The sequence below is a fragment of the Eleutherodactylus coqui genome, chromosome 2, assembly GCF_035609145.1.
Source record: "Eleutherodactylus coqui strain aEleCoq1 chromosome 2, aEleCoq1.hap1, whole genome shotgun sequence".
NCBI classification, from domain to species: domain Eukaryota; kingdom Metazoa; phylum Chordata; class Amphibia; order Anura; family Eleutherodactylidae; genus Eleutherodactylus; species Eleutherodactylus coqui.
The window spans coordinates 111005517-111029035 of NC_089838.1; the positions used below are offsets into that span (position 1 = coordinate 111005517).

The 23519-nt window shown below is 42.6% G+C and overlaps 1 protein-coding gene across 3 annotated transcripts in view; it reads right to left on the bottom strand.

The window, feature by feature from the left end:
• The window catches only part of UNC5A (unc-5 netrin receptor A), a 374244-nt gene that overhangs the window by 53566 nt on the left and 297159 nt on the right, over positions 1-23519 (bottom strand). For 2 of the 3 annotated variants that reach the window (XM_066591341.1, XM_066591338.1), the window contains 4 exons: positions 22506-22691; positions 15511-15786; positions 14414-14501; positions 11169-11337 (listed from right to left, as the gene is read on the bottom strand). In XM_066591341.1, the coding sequence (XP_066447438.1) occupies positions 11169-11337; positions 14414-14501; positions 15511-15786; positions 22506-22691 (719 nt within the window). The remainder of the gene's footprint in view (positions 1-11168; positions 11338-14413; positions 14502-15510; positions 15787-22505; positions 22692-23519) is intronic. The other variant, XM_066591340.1, reaches the window with a different exon arrangement.

The following is a 23519-nucleotide window of genomic DNA, read 5'->3' on the forward strand; positions in this document are numbered from 1 at the left end:
CGTGGCTCCTTTTTCCGTGATTAGTCAGCCATGTGGCCGAAATTTTGCAAAAATCTCGTCCGCATGGTGTGGCCAATCCGTTGCAGCAAAGCCTGGTGGAAACAGACATGCGGAGTGGAATTCAATTCCGCGGCATGTCAATTCTCCTCTCTATGGGGAGAGAAAGCTGCAGCGGAATGCCGGCGGCTGAACCATTTCGAAACCCTCAGTGAAATGCCGTGGGTTTTACAGCTGCAGCTCTCCCGCGGAAATCTTGTGGTTTTTCGGTGCGGCCAAGCTGTGAAATGTTCGTGCAATTTCCATCCCGTGTGAACCAGCCTAACAACATCTGCCATCAGGGACAGACAATAGGTCTCCATACACACATTAGATTGTCAGCAGATCCTACAGATTTTGGATAGGATCCACCAAAATTAATATTGGCATGTGACCTCCAAAATTGCACTTCTCTCTAATTTCACGAATTCAGAGAAATTGCGATTTGAGTGGAAAATAAAGTCTAATTGGACTCAGTTACTTCGAATTGTATCTCCTTTTTTACTGTGTAATGTTGTAAATTGTTTAATTGTGAAGTTTCCCTTGAAATACTGAACTTTTCAGTAGTGTTCTGCTGTTTTCTAGATTTCATGACAATTACAGATTGTCGCAAAGTATTTCCTTTTTGTAAACACTCCCCTTGTGAACGTCATTCATCCCTTAATGAATGGGCCCGGGGTTATAACCACCTGAAAACCTGTTATTTCTAAAAATGTTGAAACCATAAAAAGTTAATAGCAGCACTGAAGCTGAGAGTACCTACCCTAAAATTCCCATGAATTATTGGCATTTATTATATTAGTTTAGCATTAGCTAGGGGCAACAAACATCGGATTGCGACTAGTGATATACAACATTACAACTAGCCTCTAGCCTATGTCAGCCATCATCAACCTTTATGGCGCACCTGCTGTCTAGACATCATTATCTAACAGCAAAACATGACATTATAAATGTAGAGAACGCACAACACATTACCTACATCCCATAGATGCCTCCATCAACCTGCAGCCTGTTCAATAAATACAACCAGCCAGGGACTCATCGCAGTCCCTGGGAATACCTACATCATGTCACAACCTCCAAATCTTATTATTACAATATTAGGATGACCGGTCATCATGGATGGACATATTTCCAGTCATTTAACAAGGTATGAAGGAGAAAGACCCTGAAGTCATAAACCCTAGTTAAACTAATAGGTGTCATTCTGCCATTTATGGTTGTGGATTTGCCACCTTTGACAAACATCACTGGTGCCGATCATGTGATTATCTCTGTTGACCGAAGGAAAGACGGGGCAAGGACTGGTAGCCAATCCCCAAGCACAAATGGCGGGGGGGGGGGGGGGGGCGACACACTCAATGCACTCTTTTCGTAAGTTTCAGAAGTTTTCTGCTCCAAGATTCCACAACTATGGACAGTACAATGTTAGTAAGTGGGGCTTTACCAAGGCCCATTCATTGACAGTGGAAAGAAATGCTGGATTTTAAGATCTGCAGGATGTTCTATTTGTTGAGGAAAATTCACAGCGGATTTCATTCATTTCAATGTAAAAATCAATGGCTAAATCTGAATGAAATCCACAACTAAATCATTTTATTTTGTTTATAGTGTCAATTTGCAAATTGAAACAATATTGAACTATAAATAAAAACATTTTTTTAAACTTTTGTTTGTACACTTGGCTCCTAATAAAACTAAAATAGGAAAATAATACTTTTCTAAAATGGTATTTTAAAAAACAGCCTATTTGTCATGAAAAAGATGGTTCAAAAATGATTTTTTTTCATCCTGGCCATGAGAATCGTGATTCTACGATCCTGGAAATCTCAGGCTCCACCTGCATGCACTAGTTGGATGTTAGCTATGGATGGAACTCAAAGCCAAGGACGAAATTAATTGGCTGATATATAATGCAACGTGGTGGGAGTTCTGGAAAAGATTCCGCTGGTCCTCAAGGTGCGGTGGGTGGCCCGTGGACGGAGTTGTGGCAATATAGGAAAAGCTATAAGGGTTAAGTCATTAGAGAGGGATGAGAGGCAAGAGAATACAGAGTCAAGTAGAATAATTAGAGTATGAGGTCGGTAGTAAGGCCGGAGACTCTTATCCCCCCCCCCTTTCCTTTCTTTTTTCTTTTCCCTCCCTCCTTTTTTTGCGTCCTTCTTTTTCTTTTCTCCTTTTTTTTGTTTTCTTTTACTTTATTTAGTTGTTTTTTGTTTCTTTGTTAGCTTTAGGCCGGCTGTCTACGGGCGATGCGGTATGCCGCGGCGAAGCTCCGCCGGGAGAGCTGCTGCCCGGGGGCGGGAGCCACCGGCGAATCTCTGCCGGTCAGTCCTATCTAATAGATAGGCTGACCACGGGAAATCGGGGCAATTCGCAGCATGCTGCGAATTGCCAGCCGTGAGCGGAGAATCGCAATGATTCTCTGCTTGTGGACAGGTGCCGGCGCTTTCCATAGCAATGCTATGGGAAGCGTCGGCCGGTGAATAAACTGCCATGGACAGGGGACCATATAAAGAAATTTTTCTATGGCTGACTGGTGTCCAGCGGGGCCCGGTGGGCACCATTTCAGCTCTCTTATGAGGACTGGAATGGTTGGCCAGCCGAGTCAAGTAGAACAAGGAAGTTTGCAATAGAGATGATTTGTGTATGTATATTTGAGGATGGTGACCAAGTACACCACGCAGGATTCAGCCCACGGAGGTCTATGATCACCACGTGGTTGTATCTGGATGTTTATGCTTTATTTGCTATTTGTTTGTTAGTTATAATTGTCATTATATATTTTATTTTATGATTGTTAATTGTTATGTGTAAAAATCTTATTAAAAAAAGATTTAAAATCCCAAAATGATTTTGGCAACTTGAACTGTTAAACCACTATATGCACAAAATTGCTAAAAAGTGTATAGCCGTTTAGGACTGAAACACTTCTGTCATTAAGGAGTTAAAATGTGGACTCAATTTGGTTGATGTCACCACTTCTGTTATACAGCTTTAGGCTGCCATGACACATGGTGAAAATGCTGCAGAATTCGTGCTGCTAGTGGGTCCTATCTGAAGGTACCTTTACAGTAAGCTCGGTGTATTTAGTAAGACTTGCAGCTCAGCATGTATATATTTAGGAATTGTGTAAGAACAGAAAATCCATTACATATAATTGTTATCTGCTGAACAATACAAATACTAAGTGCATCCATACAATTAAATGTCATCACTGTCACCCAATCTGTAGGAGAGTAGCAGTTACTTATACCTAAATGTTCTGCTCAGCAGTGCAACCTGCAAGGGTAAGTCTGCATTCACACGAGCGTGAATCTCATGTGAGTTTTGTGCGTTGCGAGACGCGCAAATTTGGACTCCATTCTTTTGAATGAAGTCATACACATAAGCGATGTTGCGAAGTAAAAAATTCGCTGCATCTCCTATTTTTTGCATCCCTCGAAACGCATCCCCATTGTTTTCAATGGGACAGTCAAACACAATGCATGCCGTGAGAGGTGTATGAGTGCGATGTGATCTTTCCCATTGAAAACAATGGGAGACACCTGCAGACCCTCCAATGCGCATTAAACAAGCGCTGGAGGACCGGAATTTCAGAGAAGCGATGCAGTCGGTTTTTGGGTGAAAATCGCCTCGTATCAGCAGGACAAGCGCAATGTAAATATGAACAACATTTTTTAAAATCTCATCCACTTTGTTTGTAGTGAAAAATCAGTTAAAATTTGCAGCATTTCTGCAATATGTGAATTTGCCCTAAGGGACCTTTCACATGGGTTGCATCAAAATCCACTGGCTACCTCCGGATTTTGATGCAGAACTATAAATGGCTTACATTTTGAGAAGGCTCCCAGGCCTGCTATGCATTGCAGCCTATTAAGCACTGCCTATGGCACAACCTGCTAGGCTACCGATAAAAATACAATATGCTGCAATACTAAAGTATTGCAGTGTATTGTACACATGATTTCAAGTTTAAGTCCCTTATGAGGACTAGAAAAAAAAAGTGAACATATAATAACACATTTCTAAAAATTACAAAAATTAAAGGATATTAAATAGAGATGAACGAACGTGTTCTTAACGAACACTTACGCACCCGGACACCGGCTTTGCCGAGGACTTCAGTGTCCGCGCGTAAAGCTTCGGCGGGCGCCGGGGGGCGGGGAGAGGCGCGGCGGCGCGGGCGGCAGCAGCGGGGAACAGGGGGGAGCCCTCTCTCTCTCCCTCTCCCCCCCACTCCCCGCCGCACCCCCCCGCGCTGCCACGGCAACCCCCGAACTTTTTTCGCCCGAGCACGGAATTGCTCGCAAAGTTCGGTGTTCGGGCGAAAAGGGGCGGAGCCGAACACGTTCGCTCATCTCTAATATTAAACATTCAAAATAACACCCTGTTTCCCATAAAAAATTAAATAAATAAACATAATTGGATTTGCTGCATCCATAGAAGTGCAACATATATGAAAATATCACATTATTTATCACGCACAGTAAAAGCTATAAGAATTGCTGGGTTTTTGTCATGCCACCACTCAAAAAAAAAATTTGGAATAAAAAGTGGTCAAAAAATTGTATGTACTTGTAATGGTATCAATGAAAACTACAGGTCACACCGCTAAAAAAAGCCTCCACTGATGGAAAAATAAGGTCATGGTGTTCAACATGTAGCGGTAGTTTTCTATTTTTAAAAGTAGTAAAACATAATAATACTAAATAAATTGGGTACTGCTGTAATTGTTCTGACCCATAGGAGCAAGTTGACATACTTTGTACTGTACAGCGACTGTAGTAAAAGCAAGACCTTCCAAAAAATGCCACAATTGCATTTTTCCATTTCAGCCCACTCAGAAATGTTTAAATGTTTTTCAGTACATTAAATGGTAAATTAAATAAAATAATACATACAAAAGATAAATCCGCAGCGCTCCAGTTGTCCTTGATGCAATTACTAAAGTGGATTTAACACACGGACAAATTAGTCCAAGCCATTAACACAGTTTGCAGATAATGCAAAAAAAGCCAGATGGACGTTTCGGTCAACAGACCTTTGTTGACCAGGCTGCACTATGTGTACAAGGACATAGATCGCACTCGGACTATATGATATACTATATAGGGAACTTCCGTAATTCCATCAAGTACAACTTGAGTGCTGTGGATTTCATTTGTACGTTTCTTGGGTCATTTCCAGGCCTTCCTTAAGCACCAGAAGTGGAGTGCTGGAAATATTGTTTGGAAGTATTAAAATAATACACCTTATCCTACAGAAAAAGCAAGCCTTATATGGTTCTGTCGACAGAAAAATAAAAAGCTCCTTGAACACATGGATGGCTGGTTATGAAGGAGTTAAAAGACTCTTTGTTTGGAAAAAAATATTTTTTCTAGTCCTTTCTGGAACTACATCTTATAGTAAAAGAGTAGGCTTATACTGTAGGTTAAGAGCTGAATTCACACTAATGTGGACTTCAGAGCTGAAATCTCCCACATTATAGCAGCCAAGCTAAGCTTGTTGATTATATTTAACATGTTTGTTGATTTTGAATTTGTGACCGATCATGTACAAAATAGTTTACATAACTGCGGTTATCATTGGTTACAGGTAGAGATGAGCGAGCATACTTGGTAAGGCGATATACTTGAGAGAGCATCACATTTTTCGAGTACCTGCTGGGTCGTCTCTGAAGATTCGGGCTGGCCGTGGGGTCGGGGGCGGCAGCGAGGGGGAGGAGAGTGAGAGAGATCCCTCTCTCTTCCTCCCGATCCCCTCTGCAACCCTCCGCTCACCCCTGCCCCCCCCCCCCCCGAATCTTCAGGGATGAGCCAGCAGGTACTTGAAAAAGGCGATGCTCTCTTGAGAATATCGCCTTACCGAGTATGCTCGCTCATCTCTAGTTACTGGGCATGAAATGACCTCTGCCGATCCGAACAATAATGGACGGTTTATCTCTCACAATTGATATCGTTGTGTCTATGGCCAGCCTTAGACTTGCTCAATAAAGCAAGGTTGATAAGGTGAACTTATTGAGTGTTTATCTAGACCTAGTGGTATTGCATTTTTGATCTTCGTTTTGTTAACATAAAGTCAATCCCCGAAGTCCTCTGCGTTTTAGGTGTCACATAGCGCTCTATACAAATACTTCACAAAACATGTCAATTGTCCTTTTAAAGTGAGAAACCTCTTTTCAGTCATTTTAAAGTCGTTTTTTTTCAAGTCTTCCAGGATGCCCTCAAGCAAGGTGAAGGGAAGGTTGATCCTTTGTTGGCTTTCTTAATGGCTGGGTCCCAGCAGAGGGACAGTTGTAACATTTATCACCAGAGTGATTTCACAGAAATTGGCAGTAAAAATCAAACCAGCATTTTAATATTATCCATTTGATGACTAAAGTGCTGGAACCTTCAGCGCGGACTATACCGGAGCCCTGGAGAGGCCATCAAGAGCGCAGCTTCCTTTTGATACTTGACAAACATTGTTCAGATATTTGCGCTCTCACATTTTTACAGACTTAAAAAACACCAACATTGTCCACAGACATCTGGTTGTCACTAAAATGTCACTGAAAATACTGAATTTCTACAATGACTTGCATTTATTTGAGCCTGTAAATCTTTTTTTCTGCCAAAGTGACAATGATTTTACAATGAAGCCCAACTGGACCGTGCCTCTGATTGCCAAATTTAATTAGGTCTGGATATTTTATGCACAGACTGCAGAGCTAGATTTTGAGAATTTGCCACACTCTTGTCATAGATCTGCAGAGGATCTTACATACAGACTGAACATGTTTAATAGACCCCTACTGCAATGTCTTATAAACAAGGTTATAGTTCTACGAAGTGCACTACATCATCTGATGATTGTGAGAAGAGCAAAAGTGGCAACTGTCCAAGGGACCTCTTCTACCTAAGTACCTCTACCACTCTGTTCCATCCAGCAGGAAATAAGTTTGGAAAGTTTTAAAGTGTACCTTTAAACCTATAAAGGTTTTAGAAGAAGTCTGGGAGGCCCGTTTTCTTGGATGAACAAAGGTTAAAATCCAAGATACCTAGTCCATGTTTTCTACAACAGCAGATATGATGGGGCTGTCTAAATTCCTCATACCCATTATATTACCTGTGGATCCCATCCTCATTGACTCCAATTGCCCATAATTGATTTATGAATATGGCTAACCTTAAGGTATTTTTTGAAGGGGCTGTTAGTATTTTGCCTCCTTAATATTTGCTTTTTAACTTCCTGGAAACCCTTTTAACCCCTTTAGTGGCACACCTGGAAAATCTCCAGGGCTTGCTGCACTGAAATGTGCTGAAGACTACCTAAACCTGCCACTGAAGGAGTTAAAGGGGTTGTGCCAGGATTAAATGTCATCCCCTATCCACTTCAACTTTCAGATCAGTGGAGTCTGATGGCCCTTCCAGAAATGGACTGTCTGTGATGCAGCAGTAGTGAAATGAGTGGTTCTGCCAAGAATTAGAGTCCAGCTTGGCTAGAGGCTCACTTCAGTCTGTGGGGACAGTGAGACAAGCAATGAAAGGACATTAGCCGGTAAAGAACACTGCTCTCCCCTGTACGTTCCATAGCCTGCACCAACAAGTTGTAAAGCCTGTTTGTTTGTTCAAATAAATGTTGAAAGATGCAGTGAGACTATAAAATAATTCAACAGCATGCATGTCATGTCTCCTGCAATCATTTCCACTTCGCCCAACAAGACTCCCAGCCGTATTGCCAGTGTGAACATTGGGGAAACTGAAGAGACACATAAGGTAATTTACCCTTTCAAAGAGGTACCTGCATCGACCAATACTAGCAAGTCCCCTGAACTTACCTCGAATTGGGGAACCACACTATTTAGGTCCCTAGTTGTCCAGACTCCACCAGAGGTCCCTCTACACATGCAAAACTTTGCTCCGTTTATATCAATAGGACTGCCTGAGATAGCCTAGTTCAAGTGCCCCCATTCAAGAATGTCCCACTAAAATTAATAGAGTAGCAGTGTGAATGCTCGACCACTACTCTATTCCTACTGGGACCTCCATTCTCGGAATCGAAGGAGGTCTCAGTGGTCAGACTCCCATTGATCTAAAAGGTAATAAAACCAAGATGTGGCAGCATCCAAGGTGTAAATAGATAAAGGTCCTTTATTCCTCCTATACGATAATAAACAGTGTCATATCGTCTCTCAAGAAAAGATTAGAAGCAATGGAATGAAACTGAAACAGAGGAGACACAAATTAGATATTAAAAAAAACATTCTGACAGTGAGGGTGATCAATGAGTGGAAAAGGTTACCACAGGAGGTGGTGAGTTCTACTTCAATGGAAGTGTTCAAACAAAGGCTGGACAAATATCTGTCTGGGATGATTTAGTGAATCCTGCACTGAGCAGGGGGTTGTACCCGATGACCCTGGAGGTCCCTTTCAACTTCGCTATTCTGTGATTCTATGATTCTAAGAGTCTTTTTCAAGCATGTGAATAAGGGAATAACTTTTAATGCTGCTACAATCTCTTTAAATCTTACCATACATATAGGATAAATGTTAGTACATCCACAGAATCTGTCAATAATCTAATGAGTAGTTAGGTGTGGGGCCACCACCTAGCATTTTGCCAACAATAATCAGTATCCGCCGCTGTGTGATATATCCACATGCATGTACGTATGTAATATATACACTACATGGAGACTCATTCTTATTGGCTATGAGCTTCATCCACTGCTAGGGTATATAAAGCCAAGGTCATACAGCTCATTGACTCAATGTATCACTGTCATATAGTGCCAAGTTAGTTTAGGTGACCTGCTAGACCTTTTGCAGTCAACTGTAAATACTGTTAATGTGAAGTGGAAAAGTCAGAAAGCAATAATGGATCATAGTTTTATGACACAAGAACTCTCAGAACAGAATCATGCTGGTTACATGGCGGTCTTACAGGCAAATCTGCAGGCAATGGATGTCAATAGCAGTTTTAACTGTAACGTTGGAAGAAAGAGTAAAGACCACTACAAAGAAATCTCGGACAGAAGGCAGGGAATGTGAAAAAATAACAAACTAAGCTATACTCACCGCTCTGATCCCCACCGGTCTAACGCCACCAGTCCTATCTTCTCTTTGTTTGCAAACTGCATGAGTGACATGTTCGTATACACATGTGACCACATACTGCCAAGACCAGTGATGACAGCAGCGGTCATGTGTGTATGTGGAACGTCACTCCGGCAGCTAAGTAAACAAAGATCAGTGGAGAGGACGGGAGCGACAAAGCTTGGACAATGGCAATTGAAGCAGTGAGTATAGCCTAGTTTGCCTTTTGTTTCTCACATTCTCTACCTTCTGTCCACTTTTACTATAATGTGGACAACCCCTTTAATTCAACAGCATACAATAACATTCTAGAAAATTCTGAAAATTGTGGCAAACATTTAGGGAAAGCCCAGTTCCAGCAAAATTATTTCTTTATGCACAAAGTGAGATCCATAAGGATGATTTGTTGTTCCTGACGGATTGGACAGAACTAGACTGCCCAGAACTGTCACATTCTACCTATAGGGAGTTGTAGGATAAACTGAAAACCTAAAACAAGTCTAATGGCCCAAACTCACTGGCCACCAACATCAAAGCCACCAAATGCATCTTTGGGATAATAGAACAATAATCACCCCCTAATGCTCCCATAAACAGCTCTTAATGTGACTAGAATTTGAGGATGACCAGAATCTTCCTCTGACATCCAAATGCCCTAGTATAATGTATATTGATGGGGTTGTCTTCATTACACAATCACTTTAGGGTCCTTTCATACAGGTAGAATATTTTCGCATTCTGCATCTAAAAAGGCAGAAAATTCCACATATGTGGGTAATGGGAGTGGGAATCCACAGCAGCAGACTTTTGAGAAAGCAGCCTGGTATTTGCCTAACTTCAACTTGAAATACATGGATGGGACAAAGCATGGCTTTAGACAGTATAGGTGATAAATATATTCTCAGCATTACTACATTGTGTAGGTACCACTTCATACAGAACAATAACATGGCTATTGATTACAACAGATTTGTTGATATGTCCTCTTCCTGCTGTATTACAAGACCTCTACTGATACATTGTAGCTCTCATCAAAGGCTTAAACTATTGTGGTGCCCTCTGCTAATTAAAGTGGAAATTGTAGTGAACTGCAGGACTTTACTCTAAACCAGGGGTGTCAAACTACCATTGTGATTGTAAGGCTTTATAGTAATAGTGACCCTCACATTGGCCGCAGTAGTAATAGTGTCCACCATAGTGGCCCCAGTACTAATAGTGACCCCCATAGTGGCCCCAATAGTAATAGGGTCCCATATAGGGACCCCCAGTAGTAATAGTGCTCCCACAGTGGCCCCAGTAGTAATAGTGACCCCCATATTAGCCTCAGTAGTAATAGTGGCCCCCATAGTGGACCCAGCAATAAGAGTGACCCCCCCATAGTGGCCCCAGTAGCAATAGGGTCCCCTATAGTGACCCCAGTAGTAATAGCGTTCCCATAGTGGCCCCAGTAGTAATAGGGTCCCCCATAGTGGCCCCAGTAGTAATAGGGTCCCATATAGAGACCCCAGTAGTAATAGTGCTACCATTATGGCCCCAGTAGTAATAGGGTCCCAATAGTGGTCCAGTAGTAGTGGTGACCATCATAGTAGTTCCAGTAGTAAGTGTTCCCTATATTGATGGCCCCAGGAGAAAAAGTGCCCCCCCACAGTGGCTCCAGAAATAAGTGTCCTCTCTACTAACCCTAGTAGTCCTAAGTGACCACCATAGTAGTCCCAGGAATAATAGGGTACCCCATAGCGGCCCCAGTAGTAATAGTGTCCTCTATATTGGTCCTAGGAGTAACCGTGATCCCTCCCTGTAGCCCCAATTGTAACAGTGACCTCCTTGGGGCCCCAGTAGTAGTGTCTCCATAAAATGAGTTGGTGGGCCAGATTAGGGCCACAGGCCCTGTGTTTGCCATGTGTGCTCTAAATCGGGAAAGCTGCAGATGACTTTTCTTTTTGTGGAATAGTCTCTAAAGCTACAGTGGTATATTAAGTTGTATGCATGTGTGTACCTGTCAAACAGTTTTTCATCAGTGTGATTGTGATGCTATCTGTATTAACCTACCTCCCAGCTGCCTTCGCAAGACTGTTTCTTCAGGCGTACAGCCCAGTTCTCAGGACTAGGTTCCAGGCAGTGGTCCATTGACAAAATAACAGGCTGTGTAAGCAGGACTCCAGGGGGTCCACAGCTGACGATGGGACCCAAAAGCGTCTGGCAGCCAGCTAGAGGTAACCTCAAGAAGAGAAAGAAAAGGTAGAGGAAGTGAGATGAGAATGCATTTAGCTATCTATCTAGTTATCTTCCATCCATCCATGTTTAAGTCCATGTAATTGTCCTGTGAAATGGGCAGCAAAGTACAGGCAATCCGAAAAGGGTTGTACCACAATCTATGCATAGGAAAGGTGATAAAAGTCTGATCAATGGGGGTCTTACTGCTGAAACCCCCACTGATCCTGAGAACGGGGGTCCCATGTTCCCCTTTCCTTCTCAGTGTAGACTTACTGCACACCCCCACAATGGGAAGGAGACTGAGTGGAGCAAAGGTCACGACTCTTATCACCTATTCTATGGATAAAAGTCAATTGTGACACAACCCCTTTAGGCTGGCTTCACCCTGAGGAGGGCGATTGCCCTCGCAATTCATGTGAAATCCCTGGATGCAAGGAGTCTTCATATGAAAACAGTCTCGCATCACTGCGGGGAAAAGACATTTCCCTGTCGGGCTGAAAGGCATTTCCCTGCCGCAACTGAAAGGGATTTCCCTGCCGCGGCTGAAAGGGATTTCCCTGTCATGGCTAAAAGGCATTTCCCTGCCGCGACTAAAAGGGATTTCCCTGCTGTGGCCGGAAGGGATTTCTCTGCCGTGACTGAAAGGGATTTCTCTGCTGCGGCTGAAAGGTATTTCTCTGCCGCAGCTGGAAGGGATTCCCCCTGTCACAGAAGCAGCACAGGATCGCGGAGCTCTCCCTTTGCTTTCAATGGGGCTGGCGCTGCTGCCAATGGCCCTATTGAAAACAATGAGCAATATCGTAAAAAGATGAGATGAGATGAGAAAAACATGTGATTTTCTCGCCAGTGTGAAGCCAGCCTTAATGAAATGGATGTGACAGGGATCCATACAACAGACTTTTGACCCCAATAGTAATGTGACCCCATAGTGGCTCCAGTAGTAATAGTGCCCCCTATAGTGGCACCAGCAGTAATAATGTTCAATATATTGATTCCAGTAGTAATGTGACTCCCATAGTGGCTCCAGTAGTCATGAGAGTACTCCCATAATTGTCCCAGTAGAAACATCAACCCCCATATTGGCCTCTGGCCGGGCAACAACCCTACAGGCATTCCACTCCCCCAGCCTGTAGCCCTAGACTAGCGGCAGCTGCTGCTGATTCTGTAACTACTGACCTCTCTCCTCGGTGTCTGCACTGCATACAGGATGGCGCAGTGGAAGGATATTACAGGATTTAAATCTTAGGGTAATTGTTAATCCGGGTATACGGGCAGGTAGGAACTATTAGGGGTTGATCCAGGGATTAGTCTGATTGCCATTAGGGAGTCGGGAAGGAATTTTCCCCCAAAATGGCTAATTGGCTTCTGCTCTTGGGTTTTTTTTTTTGCCTTCCTCTGGATCAACAACACAGGAGGATAAACAGGCTGGACTAGATGGACATTGTCTTCATTCGACCTTACAAACTATGTTACTATGTTACAGCTAATTTTCTGAATGGTTGCTTGTACTCGATTTTCTGATTGGTGGAGTGGAAAGAGTCGAGTGAAGCCTGGGAAAGTGAGCTACAGAAAAAGGAAGTGAGTCAGCAAGAGGGAAGAAAGAGCGGGGAACAGTCAGAAGTGAGGAGTTGGGAAAGAGAGCGAGGAGGGAGAGGAGCTAGAGAGCATTGAAGAAGGGCAGGAGCCGACAGCGCCCAAAGTGGGAGCGGAGTCTTTTTCATCCCTGCTGCAGGGAACCAAAGCTAGGGCAAACCCCATGGAGTCTGTACGCAGATTAGTCAACACAATCGTGAGTGCAATTCCTTCCCGAGTAGTCAGAAGTCAGTGTGGCCACATTAAAGCCTGTACTAGTCTCTTCATTCCTCCACAAATAACCTCCTACTAAGCAAGCACTTATCTTAGTCTGGCAGCCTTGTCCTGCAAGAGAGGGTCCAGGAATCATTGTCCGTTGTTCTAAATGCATGAGAAGTTTGTGGAAGTTTCTACTGCTCGCTAAGCTGCCAAGTGTGAACGTTAGATTTCATCTGTGTTATTCAGTAAACTATGTGCCTTCAGTTTTACTGAAATTTCTCTGGACTTGTCTCTTTATTTTGCTGCTTAAAGAACACCATCACTCAAAGGCACTGATGTCACATCAGACATCACACGAACAACTAATTGCTATCACTCATTGCAATCCACCTTCTGCACAAGTCAACATCTTAGACAGAGTAGCGACCACCATGACCAAACAAAAGTTAGTGCTCCCACTCGAGCTACTTCTGCCGACTCCAGTCTGTTGGACAGACACTCGGGAAAGAGAGGTGAGCGGTCACAGACTCTGCACTGCCGCTGCCGGACCAGAGCGGCAGGATGGGGGAGTAGAATGTCTGTTAGGTTTCTGCACAACCAGCAGGCCACATGTGTGCTACTCAGGTTGTGTACTAAGCTGCAGAGAACCCTCAGGGCACAGGTCCTATACACACACAGCTGCTGTCTTTCTAGGTGTTCATTAGTATTCCATAGCAACTGAGGCCACAGGGGGTTTGTAGTCTGTCCGTAATCTGCAGAAGGCTAAAGGAACTTTGCTGATGTTACTGTCATATGATCAGGGGCGGAGCATGTAAGACATTCACTCATGATGAGCGTCACCATCATGTGATCAGGGGCGGAGCATGACAGTGACGTAGTCACAGGTCCTTCATTTCCACTGTTGTGCTGCTTCTGATCCCTGTTGTATGGGATGAACAATGCATGTAGCAGAGCTGTGTGTGTGACATGCATGTGGCAGAGCTGTGTACTATAATTTCCTAATAACTATATGAGCCCTAACAAGCTCATTATACACAGCAGCAGAGCTCAAAGATATTCAAGAATTCATTATTGCATTGCTGGAAAAGTGAGGTGTTACTATGTGAAATAGTTCAGAATACATTCCACAAAAGACACATACCCATTGCTTAGTAACACCATGTCACTGTTGCAAGTATGCAGACATATGGTGCAAGATGTGAGCAGTAACACAATTACTACTGACATTCCTTTTACAATACACACAAAAACAGTAAGTGGTAAATTATAAAATGTCTTCTGGGACCTACCTCACATCTTCCTGTTTGTGAAGTGTCAGGTAGATTTCATAGATTTTTCCCCGGGGAATAGCATCTGGAGGTATTAGTAAACTGAGGCCTGAGGTGAAGCAGACAGAGTATCACTATTACACATACACAGCCCCAAACTTTACATATACGAATACATTATATCAATATAGAACAAATGTAAAATATAAAACAGAAGATACAAAATTGTAGCTACTCCAATGACACTAATGTGCCTTAAAGAACATTGCTAGGTCTTCAAAGATCACCTGTAATTTTCAGGAGAACCTGACAAGTTTTCAATTGCCCTGCAGGAACACCATGGGACAGATGGAGCATTACTTGGTGCCCCATGAAATCAATGAGCTGTCCTCATAGCACACTGACATGCTGGGTCCTCCAGAGAAGGAGCAATGTTCTTTATAGCTGCTCTTCGCTAAGACTAATTGAATTCACTTATGGATTAAAGAATCTACTTTATCAGCTTAAAATGCCCTACTAGGGTTTATAAAATGGATTTTCCAAACAGCTAACCCCTTTAAAGAAATGCACATCATGGGAAGCTAGGACATCTGACAAAGTGAAACTGATTATTTCATTAGGTCAAATCTTTAGCACGTTACCTACCAAGATGACATAACACTATAGTCCTAGCCCAATAAAAGCTTCTCAGATCTACTGCAGACCAATCAATTTATTGGTTATTCTTTATAACCCTTTCAATGTGGCTGCTTCATCATAGCCCACCTCAACCCATTCTAAATGCAGCTATCACAGCACCCAGCCGCATGTCCCTCTCCCAATACCTCCGGCAAACAGCTGATTTTGCCAGAGGAAGCCACGGTCAGCCAGGAATTTTCCCTGAAGTTGTTGGCCATGTAATACAAGGATGGTTTGAGCTACCAAAATAAGAGCTGGTCTCGTAGAAAGTCTATGTTCTGACTCATACAGGACCATAAGGCCCCTATAGGGTGTATATATACCCTAATAGGGAATGTGGAAAGGGATTGTCTTCATGAAACAACCCATATCATTACATTTTTTTATTGTTGTTGAAGAATATTCCAGTACTGATGTATGGAAAGACTAAGGGAAAGTACCAGTATTTGGAATCTTAAGACGTCCTCCTAAAAAGTTGAAGGTACCATATGCCATGTTACTTGATCCACGTGGCAGGGTACGGAAATAGTTTTGGGTGGAGAGTCTTGGTAACGTGTGACTATGTTCCCTTGGTAAACCTGGTCCCATAGGTGGCAGAAGATGTCCATTGGTTAGTTGGAATTTGTTGCCACCATCTTGTCGTAGGCACAAGGATCCCTGATAGGTCATTGTTGCTGTGCTGAGATCAGGCTGAATAGTCAACAAGTGAGCTTGGCCTAAAGTATAAAAAAAAGATCTACGTTTATTTCTCAAAAAAATGTGAACCAGTGCTTAACAGAATTCAGAGATGAACCTGTTCATAAATAATTAGCCATTTATTGATCCGGTATGTAAACCCAATCCTCCTGTACACTTAGAAAGAAAGTTAATGTGAAATCTTTCAGGGAAGATTTGTGTATGTAAATGAGCACTTCAGTGAGTACTTTGCATAATTGCTGTTGTACTACTTTTACGAAATACAATGATAATGACTATGATAATTGGCAAATGCAGTATAACAGTGTGAATATATTAAAGTAAATCTGCAGAATAAAAAAAATATCAGTCAATCATCAACTATCAAAATCTTACATTCCCAGTGTCTCCATCTGAAGAGATCATGGAGCTTCTCCCAAGAACCTTCTCTAGTTATCAACACCATTGGGCATTGCTTGAAGTGGTTCCAGGGGTGTAACTGGCAGTGCAAGTGCCAACAAGCCAATCCCTAAGGTGAAAACTAGTAAAATCAAAGGGGTTACTTCATATTTTTTTAAGTTTTTTACACCCATCCACTGGATTGGTAAAATGTGATATATCAGTGGAGATCAGAACCCAAACAATCTATCAGCTCTCACCAATCCAGTGGATGGTGAAAGCTTTAAAAAATATGAAGTAATTAGAATACACTTTTAACCCCTTAACGACCAGCCCATAGTGTTTTTACGTCCTCCCGAAGTGGGCTTTATTCTCTGAGGACGTAAAAAAATGTGTCCTGCAGAGAATAAAGCCCCTTGGGCTGTGGACGTGACAGCTCCATGCTGTCAGTGTCTGCAGTTAGCCGAAAGCATGGAGCTGTCAGCCCGGGTTGTACGGACCCCCCCCCCCCTGCATTGCGATTGGCGCTATCCAATGGATAGCGCCGATCGCAAAAAAGTAAATACATGTACAAAAAAAGTTAAAGATTCAGCTGCCCTGCAGCTGAAAATACTCACCGAGGTCCACCACACTGCTCCCCGCTCTTTTGAAAGTACGTACATAAGGCCCCCGGATTTATCCGCGGACCTTACCCCAGCTTCTGCGCACGCGCCTGTCGCCAAAATGGCAGACGCATGCACAAAAGCTGTGGATTGCCAGGATAATTTAAATTCTCTCTGCTCCTGGCTACAAAAAGTAGCCAAGAGCATGGAGATTTCACGGGGGGCCACGGTGAGCGGTTCCTGATCACGTGTTCGCTGTTATACAATGGATAATGGCGATCACGTAAAAGTAAAAAAAAAAATTTGAAGTTTCATCTCCCCTCACCGATGCGATCGGTGAGAGGAGATGAAACTTTTTACCGGAGGCCTGCGTATTTGAACCCCGACGCGATCCTCCTCCGTGAACCTTCCCAAATTCTGCACATGCGATTGCCGGCAAAACACCGGACACATGCGCAGGAGTCGGGGAGCCGAGGAAATTTAAAATCTCCTTGCTCCCAGCAACCAACCGTCGCCGAGAGCCTGGAGCAGTGATTGGGTGGCCTCGTTAAGCGGTCACCGGTCACGTAATAAAAAAGTAGCGCTCTAACATAGGTCGGTCTCACATGACCGGATAGGAATTACGGATTCCGCATGCGTCTGATCCGCGGTAATACGCAGATCAATCGCATTGGATTACACAATTCCGCTCACTTTAGTGGGTTGGAATTGCGTAATCCACTCGCAGAAAAGAGAACACAGCAGGTTCTATTTTACCGCGGCTATCCGCAGTATAGAGCCTCTAGTGCTCCATGGTCACAGATATACCCGCTGCCCATACGCAACTACGTTGTATACGGGCTGCGGGTATCCGCGTCATCGCTAAGCGAGGGTTCGGGAAATGCAAACAACAAAAAAAGTGTAGTGCGCATGACCGCCTGTGTGGGTACGCAGTTATGCGCAGTACATTACGCGGCCGTACGCAGGGTCACAGCCAGGCTCACAGATGAGATCCGCTGCGGGCCTCCGCAAGCGGATTCCACCTACGGCTGCGGGAGCCCGGCGTTATTCAGACCGCTACCTGTGATACGTAATTTACAAGAAGCCCCTGGAACGCTTGCCTTCATGCAGTTCCAGGCGCAGCTTGTTGAGCCCCTTCTGTGTGAGACCGCCGCACCTCCGCAAGCTTACGGAGACTCACAGTGCGCCACTTTTCACACCCCATACCCACCACTGAGGCCAAGAAATGACCCCCAAAAAGCATGAGAGGAGGGGGGATACACGGTTTTATTGCCCCATGGGCCCATTTCAACCAGCTTCCGTAATTACCCCTGTCTTCGGAAATACTACACAGTTCACATTATTACTTTTATCGAAGATTTGCGAACGCTGAAAAGGGCGCGGAGTGTGTGGGGGAGGGGGGGGATTTTTAGGGAGTCAATTTTTATTCCGTACAAATAAGCAATGGGGCCTGGAATTGATTCAGTTGTGCCCTGAAATCCAACGGGTGTTCCCTCCTTTATAGGCCTTGCCATGCGTCCTATAAGTAGATGAGGGCCACAAGGGGTATGTTTCTGAACACAGGACAAACGGGGGTATCCATTTTGGGGTGAACGTCTTCATTCCTATGTACACTGTACAAAAAAACTGTTTTTAAATTTAAAAAATTGCCAAAAAAATTGAAAATCGTTACTTTTTCCTTCTGCTTTGCTTAGATTCATTCAAGCACTGTGAGGTCAAAATACGCAGCACACCCCTAGATGAATTTGTTAAGGGGTCTAGTTTTCAAAATGGGGTCATTTGTGGGGGTCTTTATAGTTTTGGCCGCTCAATGGCTCTACAAGTGGGCAATGGGGCCTGAAATTTATTCAGTTGTACCCTGAAATCCAACGGGTATTCCTTTCATTGTAGGCCTAGCCATGGGTCCTGTAAGTCTATTAGGGCCACAATCGGTATGTTTCTGAACTCGGGACAAAAAGGGGTATCCATTTTGGGGTGAAAGTCTTCATTTATATGTGTGCTGTACAAAAAAAAACAGTTTTTAAATTGACGCAATAGCCCAAAAAATGAAAATCGTAATTTTTTCCTACTGCTTTGCTTAGATCTATTTAAAAATTGTAGGGTTAAAATACACAGTACACCCCTAGATAAATTCGTTAAGGCGTCTAGTTTTCAAAATGGGGTCATTTGTGGGGGTTCTCTATGGTTTTGGCCACTCAAGAACTCTACAAGTGAGCAATGGCGCCTAAAAGGACTTCAAGCAAAATCTATGTTCTGAAAGCCACCGATTACTCCTTTCATTTTGATCTCCGTTGTGCATGCGGACATAATATTAGGGCCACAATGGGTATGTTTCTGAAAACAGTACAAACAGGGGTATCCATTTTGGGGTGTAAGTCTTGATTCATGTGTACGCTGTACAAAAAAAGCGTTTTTTAAAATGACAGAATTGCCAAAAAAACAAAAATCCTAATTTTTTCCTTTTGCTTTGCTTGCATTTATTCAAAAACTGTGGGGTCAAAATATGCAGTACACCCCTAAATAAATTCGTTAAGGAGTCTAGTTTTCAAAATGGGGTCATTTGTGGGGGTTCTCTATGGTTTTGGGACGCTCAAGAACTGTACAAGTGGGCAATGGGGCCTAAAAGGACTTCAAGCAAAATTTATGTTCTAAAAGCCACTGACTACTCCTTTCATTTTGGGCTCCGTTGTGCATCCAGACATAAGATTAGGGCCACAATGGGTATGTCTCTGAACACGGGACAAACAGGGGTATCCATTTTGGGGTGAACGTCTTCATTCCTATGTACACTGTACAAAAAAACTGTTTTTAAATTTAAAAAATTGCCAAAAAAATTGAAAATCGTTACTTTTTCCTTCTGCTTTGCTTAGATTCATTCAAACACTGTGGGGTCAAAATACGCAGTACACCCCTAGATGAATTTGTTAAGGGGTCTAGTTTTCAAAATGGGGTCATTTGTGGGGGTCTTTATAGTTTTGGCCGCTCAATGGCTCTACAAGTGGGCAATGGGGCCTGAAATTTATTCAGTTGTACCCTGAAATCCAACGGGTATTCCTTTCATTGTAGGCCTAGCCATGGGTCCTGTAAGTCTATTAGGGCCACAATGGGTATGTTTCTGAACACGGGACAAAAAGGGGTATCCATTTTGGGGTGAAAGTCTTCATTTATATGTGTGCTGTACAAAAAAAACAGTTTTTAAAATGACAGAATTGCCAAAAAAACAAAAATCCTAATTTTTTCCTTTTCGCTTTGCTTGCATTTATTCGAAAACTGTGGTGTCAAAATACGCAGTACACCCCTAAATAAATTCGTTAAGGAGTCTAGTTTTTTAAATGGGGTCATTTGTGGGGGTTCTCTATGGTTTTGGGCGCTCAAGAACTCTACAAGTGGGCAATGGGGCCTAAAAGGACTTTAAGCAAAATTTATGTTCTAAAAGCCACTGACTACTCCTTTCATTTTGGGCTCCGTTGTGCATCCAGACATAAGATTAGGGCCACAATGGGTATGTCTCTGAACACAGGACAAACAGGGGTATCCATTTTTGGGTGCAAGTCTTCATTCATATGTGTGCTGTACAAAAAAAAGCTGTTTTTAAAATGTCAGAATTGCCGAAAAAACAAAAATCACAATTTTTTCCTTTTGCTTGGCTTGAATTCATTCAAAAACTGTGGGGTCAAAATATGCAGTACACCCCTAGATAAATTCCTTAAGGGGTCTAGTTTTCAAAATGGGGTCATTTGTGGGGGTTTTCTATGGATTTGGGCGCTCAAGAACTCTACATGTGTGCTATGGGGCCTAAAAGAACTTCAAGCAAAATTTCTGTTTTGAAAGACACTGACTACTCCTTTCATTTTGGGCCCCTTTGTGGACTCAGATATAACATTAGGGCCACAATGGGTATATTTCTGAACACGGGAGAAATAGGGGTATCCATTTTGGGGTGTAAATCCTCATTTTCATGTAAACTATAGGAAAAAATATGTCTTTAAAATGACAGATTTGCAAAAATATGAAATTGAACTTTTTCTCCTCTAAATTGAATTAATTCCTGAAAAAAAAATTGTGGGGTCAAAATACTCATGACACCCCTCAGTGAATACACTAAGGGGTGTAGCTTTTAAAATGGGGTCACTTGTGGGGGTATCTATTATTCTGACACTCATGAGCCTTTCCAATCTTGGCTTGGTATAGGAAAACAAAGTGTTCCTCAAAATGCTAAAAAGTAATGTTAAATTTGTACGTCTCCTAAATGGTTAAAAAAATGAAAGTTTTTCCGATGTGCGCCCAAAATAAAGTAAACGGGTGGAAATATAAATCTTAGCAAAAATTTCTATATTATGTTTGCACATATTTAAGATATTACACTTGGAAATGTGAAAAAATGACGATTTTTTCAAAATTTTCCCAATTTTGGCGCTTTTAATAAATAAACACAAATTCTATCGGTCTATTTTTTCCGCCTAAATGAAGTACAACATGTGGCGAAAAAACTGTCAGAATCGCTTGGATATGCAAAACCTTTATGGTGTGTTTTCATGTTAAAGTGACACATGTCAGATTTGCAAAATTTGGCCTGGTCATTAAGGCGCAAACAGGCTTGGTCACTAAGGGGTTAAGTTTCCAAAGAACGGATGGCCTATTTTGCCCAACCTTCTTGCTGCAGCCCCCACATTGAGGAGGATATTGAATTGCTGGTCAAGCTTGCTTAGCGCCACTCTATTCATTTTCAATGGGACTGGTGGAAATAGCCCAGTACAAAGCCCTTGGCTATTTCCATCAGCCCCATTGATATGAATGGAGCAGCGGCAGTGCATGTGTGACCTGCGCGCCATTCAATGGCCTCACTGTGGGAGCAAGAAGCCACCCGGAAGTAAGGAGGATAGGGGAAAATGGATCTGTTCCCAGCGGTTGGACCCCAACCACTTATCCAGTGGATGGGTGAAAAATTGTAAAAATATGAAGCAGCCAGAATACTCATTTAAGTTTTTGTGGGCCTGTGAGCTATGCAGTCATTGATGCCTGTGGTATCTAAACGTTTTCACAGAATAAAAGTTTTTTTTTCCCCTTGCACAAGTCTTTAAATATTGAAAAAATAAAAATAACCAAAAGAAAAACCCTACAAAACCTATTTAGATTTGATGTTGCCATATTCACACTGATTCGTAGAATAAAGTTAACATAACATTTATACCACATGGTGACCGCTACAAAAATAAATCCCAAAGAACAATGGTGAAATTGCTTGGAATTGGAAAACCATTGCCCCCAGCAAAAAAAAAAGTTATAAAACTTATTCAATAAATTATATGCACCCGAAATTGGTTTCTATAAAAACTGCAAAATACAAGATCCACACAGCTACACTAACGGAAAAAAGAAAAGTTCTGATCGCTGGAACACAAAAGAGGAAATGATTTACTGGTTCTTAAGGCTAAAAATAGTTATGTCACTGAAGGGTTAAAAATGCACTTAAGGAGACTCATTTCCAAGTTCAAAATCTACAATTCAGGGTGATATTTTTGGGAAGCTTTTCTAAATTTCAATGTGACTGTTAGGGGTTAATATCAGGTCTGTAGATGGTGGGATTAGCAGCCAAACGGGAGTCTTCTCTTCGTATAAGTCAAGCAACAATATGCATGTCCATGCAGTAGAATAAAAAGACAAAACATGCCACAGTATTACATGTTTTTTTATATACTCACATTTAATGAAGCCACATACCCATCTATGGTATACGAGATTCCCCTATTGGTTCTTACCTGCTTTGCCCGGCTTCAGACTGACAGGCTGGAAAGCAGCTGTCAGTATGGAGGAGTCAGCCACATCAGCATCTAGGCCTTCCTTCCTACGCCAGCACACTAGTATGACTGCTAGTAACAGCACCAGGAACACCGCCACTGCCACTACTCCAACATATAGGGCCACGTCCTCAGGGGCGCCTACCGCTGCAGCACCCAAAGAAAGAAAAATAAACTCAAATGAATAGTTTTGTATGAAACAAACTAAATATGTGTAATGACTGTATGGTTTCATTGGCTTAGAACAAGTTTACATTTTGAGAGCAGTCACCTTTCATACTATTCAAATTAGGGCCACTCTATCAAAAACACATTTTTTTTTTATCCCTACGCTCTCATCTGATTGCCTTTCACACTCTGGAGGTCTCCTCTGTGTATTGCAGTCACTTCCATGCAGTGCAGCCCCCTGTGAGATACTAATCAGACACCATCTTGAGAGTGATTTTTTTGTTTGTTTAATTTCCATATCTACCCCATGATGTATCAGCACAGCATTAGCTAAAGGCTATACCATCTGTGCCTGCTGGGAGGATAATTTAATTATCATGACCTCTTATATATACCTGAATAAGCTACAGTCCAGAAGTTTACAGTCAGGAGAATGAGCTGTGATCTCCTCTATTATAACTATGTGTCTAATCATCATTAACTGTGCCAGGAGTGTCTGTGTCCCCCTCTAGGCAGTTTGCGTGGTAGCATTCATGTAACAGCATAACACAGACTGAAAAGTTAACTAGTTTCAAGCAGCAAAACCCAAGTAGATCTGAGCTGGTCAGAATTGAGATCACATGACCATCTGAGGAAAAAAAGGCTGGAAGTTTCAATAAGAAAGGTATAACTAACTAAGGTAATACAACTAACTAAGGTAATACTAGCTAACTTCGGCTGCATTCACATGGCTGAGATTCTTGCGCCAGTTCCGCATGTGATGGAGCAACTCACTCTCGGTCATGTGTTATGCCTTATATATAATAG